Source organism: Pogoniulus pusillus, chromosome 14 (genome assembly GCF_015220805.1).
Source record: "Pogoniulus pusillus isolate bPogPus1 chromosome 14, bPogPus1.pri, whole genome shotgun sequence".
NCBI classification, from domain to species: Eukaryota; Metazoa; Chordata; class Aves; order Piciformes; family Lybiidae; genus Pogoniulus; species Pogoniulus pusillus.
This window is the reverse complement of record NC_087277.1, coordinates 19,623,593-19,636,128: the sequence shown is the minus strand read 5'-3', so window position 1 is coordinate 19,636,128 and position 12,536 is coordinate 19,623,593. Positions and strand designations below refer to the sequence as shown.

Below are 12,536 nucleotides of genomic sequence, written 5' to 3'. Positions count from 1 at the left end.
TCTAGTGGAGGTGTCCCTGTCCACGGCAGGGGAACTGGAACTAGATGGGAAGCAGAATCATAGAATCATAGAATGGTTGGAAGGGACCTCCAGAGATCATACAGTCCATCTCCTCTGAGAAAGCAGGGTCACCCAGGACATGTTACAGTAATGCATCCAGATGGGTCTTGAAAGTCTCCAGAGAAGGACACTCCACAGCCTCTCTGGGCAGCCTGCTTCGGGGACTTCAGCTCCTCACAGTAAAGAAGTTTCTCCTCATGTTGAGCTGGAACTTTCTGTGTTCCACTTTGTATCCATTGCCCCTTGCCTTACTACAGGACACCATTGAAAAGAGACCAGCACCTTCTCCTTTGTACCTCAACAGGCATGGTGGTGTTAGGTCTCTTCCAAGCAAGACAATTCTATGATTCTTGACAGAGACCTTTGAGACCCCAGCACTCGCTCCCTGGGTGCCCACGCTCCCTAGCGGAGCTGGCGGCTGGAGGTGGCAGATGCCAGCAGCTGCCCTGTGCCGCAGCTCTGGAGGCAGCAGTTTCCTCGGGGCCTGGCAGCAGGAGGTTATGGACTTCCTGATTTTTAATTAATGCGACTGATTCGGTGCCTGGTGAGAAAGGGGAGGGCTGGGGATGGGGAACTGTCCCTTGGAGGGACAAACCCTGACAACCTTGTCAGCCCCAATTAGTGGCTAATTACCTCCATGACGTGCGTCTTTATTAATCCAATTAACGGAGCGGGTGGCATGACCTCGGCAGATCTGCTGACTCAGGGTGATGCTCCGCAAGAGGGAACATGGGAAGGGGGTGGAGGAAGGAGTGAATTCCTCCTCTCCTCAACCATCTTCTTCATTGCTAAGTAGAGTGGTTGCAGCTGGCATGGTTTGGGCCACTGGGATGTCTCCCAGACTGATCCCAACTGCTTCCTCATCCATTCCTCCTTTTCCTATCTACCATCTATCTGCATGGTTTAAGAAGGCTAAGATGTCTCCCAGTCTGATCCCAGCAGCTTCCTTTTCCATTCCTCCATTTCCCATCTCCCATCCATCCACCTTCTTTGTCTTTTTATCCTCATACTCATCCATCCATCTTCTAATACAGAGGGAAATATTCTTCTCTCAGCATGTCTAGCCCAACATGGCTGTGATCCAGAACATGAGGGGCATCTCCCAGTCTGGAGTGCTGGTCTTATCCCTGGTGACTTCCACAAAGGGTTCCAAAGGTCTCGGTGTACAAAGCTGGATGGTGAAAAGCTCAGCGCTGGGTGGTGACAGGATAGATGGAGAGATAGATGGATGGACAGATGGATCAATGGAAGGTTAGAGAAGGTGGCTAGATATATAGATAGGCTGATAGGTAAAGAGATGAATGGGTAGAGAGGTGGATAGATGGACTGGTAGATAGACAAATGGTTGGATGGATGGACAGATAGATGGATATAGAGGCAGATAAATAGGTAGGTAGACAGGTGGATAGATAGCCGGATAGAGAGGAATGAATGGATGGATGGATGGATGTTGATGGACCTGGGGCAAAAAGATTGATGCTGCTGCTGTATGTGGGACCAGGTGGGTAGGAGGAACCTGTGGATACAGCTGGACAAACTGATGAGTGACAAGGAGGCCAGATGCAGGTCAGATGGGTGAGGGGACAGTCAGGTGTTTTACCCAGGTCTTACCCCTGGCATACCTATCTTGCCTAGCCACAGCATCCATACCATCACAGAGCATGAGCAGAGAGTGATGCCCAGTGTGGATGGTGGTGCTGCCCATATGCTGATGTGCTTTCTGGCCCACAGCCATTCATCCTGGCCAACTGTGAAGGGAACATCCTTGCAAAAACAGAGGAGATGCATCACAAATGGAGGTGTTCCCCTCCATGCAAGACACAGTCCCAGAGGGTTTACAGTATCCTCCATGAAAGGCACATTCTGAAGGTCCCCCTGATCCATCTTCATAGTTGGGATTCTAGTACTGGGTGATACAATAAGAGGAAATGGGCATGGGAAGCTTAGATTGAATATTAAGGAAAAATATCTTTTCTAAAAGAGTGGCAGGCATTGGAACAGGCTGCCCAGAGAGGTGGTGGAGTTACCATTCCTGCTTGTGCTCAAGAAACACGTGGGCATGGCAATTTGGGACATGGATTAATGGCCATGGTGGTCCTAGCTTGAAGGTTGGATTCAATGATCTTAGAGATCTTTTCCAACTGAAATAACTCTAAGACTCTGTGCTGCTGGGCACTAACTGGGAAGGGCAGGAGCTGGGGTGGGGAGTGAAGAAATGGAGAGAGGTCTTTTTTCTTCCTTTGTTTTTTCTCTTCATGGCTCTCTTGTGGAGCGACCTCTCCTTTGTCTTTCCCCACAGATGGAGCCTCAATTAAATTCGGAAATACATTTTTTAATAGGACTTTCACCTCAGCTCCCTCCCGGGCTATTAAAGCCATTATGGTAGAGTTAAGTAAAGAACCACCAGGCAGGCAAGAAGCTTTGAGAGCCTCTTGTTGCTGTCATCCCATGTTTATGGTCCAGGCAATGTTTTGCTTTATTAAAGATTCAGGAGCCATTTCCGAACGGCTCACTTCTGTCCTTCCCATTAAAGACCTGCTTCTTCGTGACTGCAGGAGATTAAAGAAAAAACAAAAGGAGGATTACTCCCAAGGTGGGAAAGAAAAGATGAAGTGGTTGGAAAAGTCTAAGGGTATGGAAGGAGGTGAAACGGGAAAGATGCACTGCACAGCACTGCCTTGAGTTGCAAAGCCTTGGAAAGCTTCCCAGCAGAAAAGGGCCTGGGGGTGCTGGTGGGCATCTGGCTGAAGATGAGCCACTATGTGTCCAGGCGGCCAAGAAGGCTACCAGCATCCTGGTCTGTATCAGCAATAGTGTGGCCAGCAGCACTAGGGCAGGGATTGTCCCCCTGTATTGGGCACTGGTGAGGCCACACCTTGAATCCTGGGGTTGGTTTTGGGGCCCTCGCTTCAAGAAGGACATTGAGGTGGTGAGGCAGGTCCTGAGAAGAGAAATGAAGCTGGTGAAGGGTCTAGAGGGCATGGTCTAGTGAGGAGCAGCTGAGGGAACTGGCATTGTTTCGTCTGCAGAAAAGGAGGCTGAAGGGAGACCTTCTAGCTCTCTACAGTTCCCTGAAAGGAGGTTGGCAACAGGTGGGGGTTGGCTTCTTTTCCCAAGAAACAAGTGACAGGACGAGAGGAAACAGCCTCAACTTGGACACCAGGAAAAATGTCTTTGCTGCAAGAGAGGTCAGGCACTTGAACAGGCTGCCCAGGGAGGTGGGGAAGTTACCATCCCTGGAAGTGTTCAAAAAATGTATAGACATGGCACTTTTGGGGCATGGTGTAGTAGCCATGCTGGTGTAGAGTCGATGGTTGGACTTTATGATCTTACAGATCTTTTTTAGCCTTAATGATTCTGTGATTCTTTGAGTTTGTTACCCCTGGGTGCTGCAAGGTTTCTTTGCTCCCGGTCTGCAGGAGTTGAGGTTGCTGGCTCAGCTCAAAGCAAAGACAAATCCCTACCTAACTCATGCAGAGTGAGGTCACACCAGCTGCACTTGCTCCACACATGAGGGATCTTCACTGACTACCAGGATCCTGAAAGCCTTCTTGCTCCAGAGTAGACACCTACTGCCTTGTTGCCCGACTCTCTTGCCCCTTGCTGCACAGCACAACTTTCTCACTCTGTAGACCCAGAGTATGTCCATTTAGCTCAGCAGCCCCACTGTGCTAGAGGAGCATGTCCACCTTGCTCCACAATATGACCCTTCCCTAATCACAGCATGACCTCCTTGCCCCATAGCATATCCACTTTGCTCTACAACATGGCCTTTCTTCATTGCAACATGAACTCCTTGACCCATAGCATGTCCACCTTGCTCCATAACATGACCCTTCCCTCATCACAGCGTGATCTCTGTGCCACAGCATGACATTCTTGCCCTTTTTGCTTGGTGTAAACCCAGAATGATCTTCCATGGCACACTGCAGCCTCTGAAAACCTCACATCTCTGATCCAGTCTAAGTTTCTTATGCTGGATAAAGCACTGCTGGATGAAAGGGCCCAGAGGGTGGTGGCAAATGGATCTGAATCCAACTGGCGCATTGTCACAAGTGGTGTCCCCCAGGGCTCTGTTTTGGGACCGCTTCTGTTTAGCACCTTTATTGATGGCCTTGATGAAGACACAGAGTGTGCCAGCAGATGGCATCAAACTGTGTGGCAGGTTGACCTGCAGGAGGGTGGGAAGGCTCTGTAGAGGGACTTGGATAGATTGGATCCACAGGCCAATGTTAATGGGATGAGCTTCAATAATGTCAAATGCCAGGCCCTGCACTTGGGCCACAACGACCCCAAGCAAAGCTACAGGCTTGGGGCAGTGTGGCTGGGAGGTTGTCTGGCAGAAAGGGACCTGGAAGTTGTAATAGACAAACAACTGAATATGAGCAAGCAGTGTGCCCAGGTGGCAAAAAAAGCCAATGGCATCCTGCCTTGTATTAGAAATGCTGCGTCCAGCAGGAGCAGGGAAGTGTTGTCCCCTTGTACTTGGCTTTGGTGAGGCCACACCTTGGGTACTGTGTTCAGTTTTGGGCACCTCAATACAAGAGGGATGTGGAGGTGCTGGAGTGAGTGCAAAGGAGGGCAAGGAAGCTGGGGAAGGGCCTGGAGTATAAAACTTATGAGGAGCGACTGAGGGAGCTGGGGCTGGTTAATGTAAAGAAGAGGAGGCTGAGGGGAGACTTCATGGCTGTCTACAGCTACCTGAAGGGACACTGTGGAGAGGTCGGTGCTGGGCTCTTCTCACAGGTAAATAGTGACAGGACAAGAGGGAACAGCCTCAAGCTGTGATTGGGTAGGTTTAGGCTGGCCTTTAGGAAACATTTTTCCCTAGCAATTGTGATCAGGCACTGGAATGGGCTGCCCAGGGAGGAGGTAGAGTCACTGACCCTGGATGTGTTTTAAAAGTCGCTTGGATGTGGTGCTTGAGGATATGCTCTGCAGAGCAGGGATAATGATTGGACTTGATAATGCTGAGGGTCTTTTCCAACCCAAATGTTTCTGTGACTTTGTGATTCTGTGATGGTGAAGTCTGAGGTGTCCATCTCTTGCTGCTGCTCTTACAACGAGATGGTCAGAGGATGCTCCTCATATGGAGATGCAAATCCTGGAATGGGGCAGCTGTGTCTAAAGTGAAAGTTTTGCCCGTTAAGATAGGGAAGGGGGTGGGAGGGAGGCGGTGTGAAAGCTACTGCTTCAGAAAAGCTGTCCTGTAATGCCTCAAGACATGGCCAGGGATAAACCCCACAGAGCTTCCCCCATTCTTTCGGACTACAGACCCTTCAGAAACACTCGTGTTCCACAGAAAACAGTGCACAAGAGGGCAAAGGTGGTCTCCTCTCCATCCCTGCCCTCCTGCCAGACCAGATGCACCACAGGCCGAGTCTGACCTGCTCCCACACAGGACATACTTGCTGCCGTGCGTGTGAAGGTGGCGGAGCACTCCCCAGGGAGCACACAAGGACGGGAGCGGTGGAATTGCAGCCACTGCTTTTGTCCCTGGCAGGAAGCAGCTAAAGGGACAGACCCCGGGCACCCGCCTGGCAGGTCCCTGCTGGAGGTACGCTGCCTTCCTTCTTCCCGCAGCACTCTGGGGGACAATGTGGGGGGCGATGTGGGACTGGAACACCCCCGCCCTGGGGCTTGGGGTGAGAAGAGTCGCCCAGGCTGCAGGGAGCAGCATCCAGCATGCAACGACTGCCCTCTAGTGCAACGCCGCCAGCTTACCTCTCCAGCAGCTGCTGAACCTGCTGCTTTCGCCCTGCAGCTCCAGCAGGGCCTCAGGACCAGCCTGGGGGCGCAGGGTAGGTGGGCGCAGGGTAGGTGGGCGCAGGGTAGGTGGGCGCAGTGCTCCCAGCGCGGTTTCAGCCCTGCCTTCCCGGGGCGGCTGAAGCTCGGAGCCTTTGGCTTTACTACTTGCGCACTTTCCACGCGTGCAAGGAGTTTCGGAAGTTACGGGTGAAAACTGTTTTCCGCACCGTGCTTTGCGAGGGGCTGGGCTCCAGAGCACCCCCGGGATGCCTCTACTGGATCTTGGGTGGTAGTGTGGGTCCGGGGGGAGGGCCTCAACCCGCCCGGGGCAGCTGCGGGGTGCCGGCGCCGCGCGGAGTGCGTGCGCTGGGCAGGCTGCTGCTGCCCTCTAGCGGGCGCAGGCTGACAACACTGGCGCTTAGGCGGCCCGTGGGGTGAGGGCGACGTCTCCCGTGGGATATAAAGCACCAGAGCAGGCTGCCCGGGGAAGCAGCCCCTCGGAAAAGATTTAAAAGCCGTGGAGATGTGGTCCTGAGGGACATGGCTTAGTGGTGACCTGCGGTTGTTGGGTTAATAGTTAGACTTGATGACTTTCCAACCAAAACAACTCTACGATTCTATGGCAGAGCAAGCACGACAGGACAAAGTGGTCACAGCATCCGTGGTGGTCCTGGCAACAGAAGAAAACCTGCTGTGTGCCGTCCTTCACTTGAGGCAATCCCATTGGTCCACTCATGGTCCAGGACTGTTTGAAAGTAGCACCAGGTGCTGCTGAAGGACCTGATACTGAAATTGCAGAAGTGTTGGGTGAAAGGTTGGACATGAGCCAGCACTGTGCACTGCCAGCCCAGAGCCAGCAGTGCCCCGGGATGACCCCTAGCAGCATGGGCAGCAGGTTGATGGGAAAGGAATCTGCCCCTCTGCTGCACTCTGCTGAGACCCCACCTGCAGTGCCAGGGCCGGCTCTGGAGTCCTCAGCACAGGAGAGACATGGACTTGTTGGAATGGGGTGAGAGGAGGCAATGGTATTTATGGCAGGGCTGGAAACCCTCTGTCGTGAGGCCAGGCTGAGAAAGTTGAGGTTGTTCTTCCTGGAGAAGAGAAAGCTCCAGAAAAACCTCCTGGTGGCCTTTCAGTGCTTAGAGACCAATAAGAACTCTGGAGACTGGACAGGGGGTGATGATTTGAAACTAAAGGAGAGCAATCTAGACTAGAGAAAAGGAAGAAATTTTTCATGCTGAGGGCAGTGAGGCACTGGTTCAGGCTGACCAAATGTGGTAGATGTCCTGTCTCTGGAACCATTGCAAGTAAGGTTATCCAGGGCTCTGAGCAACCTGCTCTAATTGCAAATGTCCCTGCTGACTGCAGGGTTTTGGACTGTGTGGCCATTTGAGCTAGAATTCTAGCTCAGACCTAACAATATTCAGAATGGAGAAACTTAGAAGTAGAAGCTCTGAGCGGAGAGGTGAACATTCTAGGGATAGGCCATATAATGGCAACGCTAGATAAGTGAAGATAACTTCATTGGAGCATGATGAGCTTTATGTCTGGAAGCACAGCTTGCACCTTCCCCTTGCTGCTTCTGCTGTGCCCACTGCTATCTTCCCCCACCACTGTTTTGGCTGCTGCTTGACCCCTTCCCCATCTTCCTTAAGGTGATTATATTTCTCTAGCAGTTTCTTCTCCTTATACTGTTACATTTAAACTATGAGAAATACAATTTCATTTCCCCCTGACTTTCAAAAGATGTGTGTTGTTGTGAGCTTATTCTACCAGGGGAGAGATCCACCCTTAACCCAGGACAGACTGGATGACCTTTAAAGGTCTCTTCCCACCCAACCCATTCTATGGTTCTATGAAATTCAACATAAGGAGCAGCAAGAGGACCTTGCATAGCTGCAGCATCCCAACACCAAACCATCTTTGGACTGAGGACCATCTGCTTTCCCTCTGTTGTCCCCAGGGCACAGGCAGGAGGATTAATCTGTAGCCTCCAGAGAAGCTATTATGGGTTATGCTGCCAATGAGCCATGAAGCGAGGACACGGCCACGACTCCTGACACTGCAGGTAGCTTCTCCTCTTCTATTAAGAGATCTGTTGTGTGCTTAATGGAGAGGAAAATCAAAACACCTTCCTACCATGCTGAAGGGCTGAAATATGGGCCAGGAGATTTTTATTACCAAGCATGAAACTCAGAGGAGGAAAATTAACCTGAAAAGCAGGAAACTGGGACAAATGCCCCTTAGATGTCTGGGCTCTTCCTGATGGGGTTTCCCAGGGTGGTGGGCACCACTATTTGCTGTCTCAAGGGCCCTAGAAATCAACCAGGGATAAAAATAAACCTTTGCACTTTCCTTCTAGGAAAAAGATTCCCCTAAGAAGTGCATACATGGCCTGAGCTCCAGAGCCTACCCTGGAGCTACTCTTCTCAGAGACACAAGTTGGAGAGACCTCAAGTTCCAAGCTATTCTAAAGCTATTTTTGTGAAGGTTCTTGAGCTTTCTACCCACATCATCCCTCACCACCAGGATCCTACAGGATATCTTCACCTCCTGGTCCAGATGGAGAAGACAAACATGCAGAGCAGCAGTGAGCACCAGATTCTTGCTGGTAGAGAACACATCTCATCTGAATATACGTCATCCCTGCTTTGGAGTCATGTTTCCCACATCCACTGAACGTGGGTGGGAAAAGGATCTGCTACAGCAGAAGATCTTACTGTGGGTGGCTTAAAAAGCTTGGTACAGCTTGGAGGTTGCTGCTGAGTACAGGAGGAGATCTGATGAAGAAGGAAATACCTGAAGTTACACAAACATATCCCAAAAGAATCAGATGCCATTTTCACCCTAGCTTGGTAGTCAGGTGAAGAAGAGGCTCCCCACCACCCTTCTGTGCGTGAACCCAGTGCTGAAAGCTCTGACCCCGGTTCACTTCCATCTAAGGACATTTAAACCCATCTTGGTACCTGTCAAGAGGAATTACTCTGTCCATGCAATTCCAAAAATGAGAGGTTTTGATCTGCTGGTTTTAGGTTTCCCAAGTGGGGCCTTGAGCAACTTTGTCTAGTATGAAGTGTCCCTGTTGCACGGCAGGGGGGTGGAACTAGATGAGCCTGAAGGTCCCCATTCCAACCCAAACCAGTCCATGATGTGATGAAAGCATACTGGGTGAAACTAAGATGCCTTTCTTGAATGGTTTCCTTCTATTTTCCAGGGAAAAACCCTCCCACATGGTCTAGTCTGAACACCACTCTCCACCTCTCACCTTACTTCTATGAAATAACTCGTGTGACAAAGTCACCGGCTCCCAGTAAACCATACTGGAGATGATGTCTCACTGAGGGTTGTTGGGCTGATCTGGATGCTTAGGAGCTCAGTTTGCATTGGATCAGGCTGTACAAGAGCCTAATCACAGAATAGTAGGGGTTGGAAGGGACCTCTGGAGATCGACTCCAACCCTCCTGCTACAGCAGGTTCACCTAGATAAGGTCATACAGAAACATGTCCAGGTGAGCTTTGAGTGTCTCCAGAGATGAAGACTCCACCACCTCTCTGGGCAGCCTTTTCCACTGCTCTATCACCCTTAGAGAAATTCCTCCTCATGTATATATGGAACTTATTTTGCTTGAGTTTGTGCCTTTTACCCCTTTGTCCTGTCACCAGGCACCACTAAGAAATGCCTGTCCCCATCCTCTTGACCCTTGTCAAGAGAAGACCTCCTCTCAATCTTCTTTTCTCCAGGCTAAACAGCTCCAGATCTCATACTCCTGACACCTGCACTCCTCTCCCAACCATAACAGCTCCAGACATAGGTTCAAATGACTCCCAAATCCAATCCATTTGCAACCCCAAACCACAGCTTGTTCTACTCCATGGGTGGCGCTCCCAGTCCCACTGGGATTGACAACAAAGATGAGCTACCAAGAGTTTCTGAATCAGTGCTTCTTTAATCCATAAAAGGTCCACATACAAAGTAAAAAAAAAACAAAACAAACCCAAACCCACCATAATTAGGGAAATCCTCCAACTGGCACCAAACACAACCCCTCCACCAACACCAGCAGAGAAGCTGGGTGATGAGGGTGGTGACACAAGGCACAGGCTCACTGCTTCCCCTGAAGGAATCCATCTCCAGTGTGGAGATGTCTGCACTGGCAATGCAGTTTAGGATGGGTGGGGAGAAGATTTGTCTGGGATGCTTTAAAGGACAAGGTGCCCTTTTCTGTGAACCTACCTCCCCTTTCTCACCACCCCCACACCAAGCAAGATGATGGAGAAAAGCTGCTTGCACCAGGTGGCCTCGTGGTGGCAGCCAGATCCATAAACTGTTTTGATGATGGTCTATGGAGAGGGATCTCAGTCAAAACTGCAGAGCTAGAAGCCTTCCTGTAGTTCTCCTGACTTAAAACCAAAAGCTTGGTGTGTGGGCATTAAGCCATCTAGAAGAAGACATGGAATAACCCAAAGAGGAGATGTTCTCACCATGACATCCCACTGCCAGTGTGTGTTTGCTTTATGAAACCACCATTTAAAAAAACAAAAAACCACACAACCCCTGGAACAGGTTGCCCAGGGAGGAGGTGGTGGTGAATGTTCTTTCCCTGGAGGTGTTCAAGGCCAAGTTGAACGAGGCCTTGAGCAACCTGGTCTAGTGGAAAGTGTCCCTTGCCCAAGGCGGGGATTTAGAACTAGATGATCTTTAAGGTCCCTTCCAAGCCAAACCATTCTATGAATCTATGAGTCTCCAAAGGATATTTTATACATAAGCTAAGATCCTCCAAGCACTGAAGACCAGACAACTCTTTAACCTCCAGAAAAAAATAATGCAGGAGGGAGGAATGGGATGGAGAAGGTGTTGCCCAGCTGTCTCAAGTGCCTAGTTAGAGTCTCCCAGCGCTTGCAGGACAATTACCAAGATACATGTATCCATCAGCCCAGCATGAGGGTTATTATGAGCAACTTGTGCAAGATCCAACCCTAGCACAAATTTAGGAGTTTAGTAATCTAAGGGACCTATCTTCCTGGACTTTTAATCTCATACAGAGAAAGCAAAAAAAAACAAACCAAAATCCAGTAGCCCCAAGGCTCTTTGTTATTCATCTACTCACATATGTAGGGCAATCCACCTCTACTGGTTAAAAGAAGCAAGACAACCAATACAATGCATGTTCTGCCTTTCCCTTTTCTTCTGCAGAAGCAGCTGGGCTGCCTTTGTCTGGGTGTCCTTCAAAAAACAACCCCAAAACCCTAAAAAAAAAGTAATAGTCAAGCCCATTCTAATTTCACCCCATTTCACTGGGACATTTAGAACTGATTTAGCTAGAGATGTCCATTCTCCCTGCAGGGAGGTTGAACCTTCAAAGGCGCCTGCCAATCTGATGCTTTCTACAGTTCTAACTGCTACCACAACAGATATGCATGGCCCAGTGCTGCCTGGATCTCATGATGGGGTCACCACAAGTCACTGATGTCCATGCTACCCCCTCTCACAAAAAAAAGAGGAGTTGAAGGTGACCTCCAGCTGGAGCTACTGAATGATTTGGCTCTGCCACCTTTTACCTCACAGAGAAAACCTAGAAGACACTGAAGGTTACAGCTGTCCGCTTTAATGGCTAGGGGCTGGTTTGGCCACTCCTCGCACTGAGCAAAAGACACAATCCAGTCCCTGCTTTAACACAGCTTCCCCCAACCCCTTGAGAGAGGAAAAAAAGATATTAAAAATTAGGATTAAATCAGTGGCTTTCCCATTTTTGTTTAGTCAAGGGTGGTTTAACGTGGGAGCTGGGAGAGGGAGGACTCTGGTTCTGTGCATCTCTTGCCTCTTCGGAGAGGATCCGACCAGCGGCACGTCCCCAAGGTGGGGAGGTCCTTGCAGCACTGACATCAGCAACAGCCCAGATTGGCCACCAGTGCTCACAAGGGTTCAAGGGTAGCCAGCCCTGGAGCTTGTGGGACACAACTTATCCCAGCAGCCTCTTCAGTACATGACCTCGTTGTCTCCCACCGCAGTGAAGGGGACACCGTAGGCGCTCTTCTTGCTCCTCTTGCTCTTCTTGCTCCAGACCAGCAGCGTGCTGGCGCCCTTGCTGTTCATCAGGCTCTTCCGGTTGTTCTCCTTGTTGCTCTTCAGCATCCCACTGCCCGAGGACATGGCTGCTGCCTTCTTCTCCACCTGTTTGGGGGAGGTGGAGAAGGGTGTGAAGCCAGTGTATCACATGAGCTTTAGACATGATGCTCAGTTCCAACCTGGGAGCAAGACACTGGGGAACTTCTTCTGCATTTCCCACCTAAGGCTTGGGATGTGACTTACTGGTTTTGGTCCCTCTGAGCCCTGTAGGGTTATCACGATGATCTCCACTCCTTCCTCTCCAGTGCTCTTCAGCAGCTGCACCACCTCCGCGTGTTTGGACCACTTGCAGTCTTTGCCATTCACTGAGATGATGTAGTCTCCTTCCTTCAGCCCAGCTTCCTGGAGGGAGAAGATAGAAGATGCACATGTTTGAGCTCATGGATACTACTGCATGAGGTCTGCTCAGTGTTTACCCTACTCCACAAGTCCTAACCCTGTGGAGATATGGACTACAGGGAGGGTTGAGGTCAACCCTTCACCTACAAGATAGCTCATGCCTTCATCATCCTAAAGAGTTTACATCCACTTTGTGGCATGCACACAGAAGTGGGATGCCCTTTTTTGCAGCTGCTGGACATGGTCACAGTTGACATCTCAG

The 12,536-nt window shown here is 50.3% G+C and overlaps 1 protein-coding gene across 2 annotated transcripts in view; it reads right to left on the bottom strand.

Annotated features, from left to right (window-relative positions):
- Positions 1-11,392: 11,392 nt before the first annotated feature.
- RHPN1 (rhophilin Rho GTPase binding protein 1) overlaps positions 11,393-12,536 on the bottom strand; it is a 34,074-nt gene continuing 32,930 nt past the window's right edge. For both annotated transcript variants that reach the window (XM_064154425.1, XM_064154426.1), the window contains exons 14-15: positions 12,119-12,277; positions 11,393-11,980 (exon numbers count right to left, since the gene is read on the bottom strand). In XM_064154425.1, the coding sequence (XP_064010495.1) occupies positions 11,786-11,980; positions 12,119-12,277 (354 nt within the window). In that variant the 3' untranslated portion in view covers positions 11,393-11,785. The remainder of the gene's footprint in view (positions 11,981-12,118; positions 12,278-12,536) is intronic.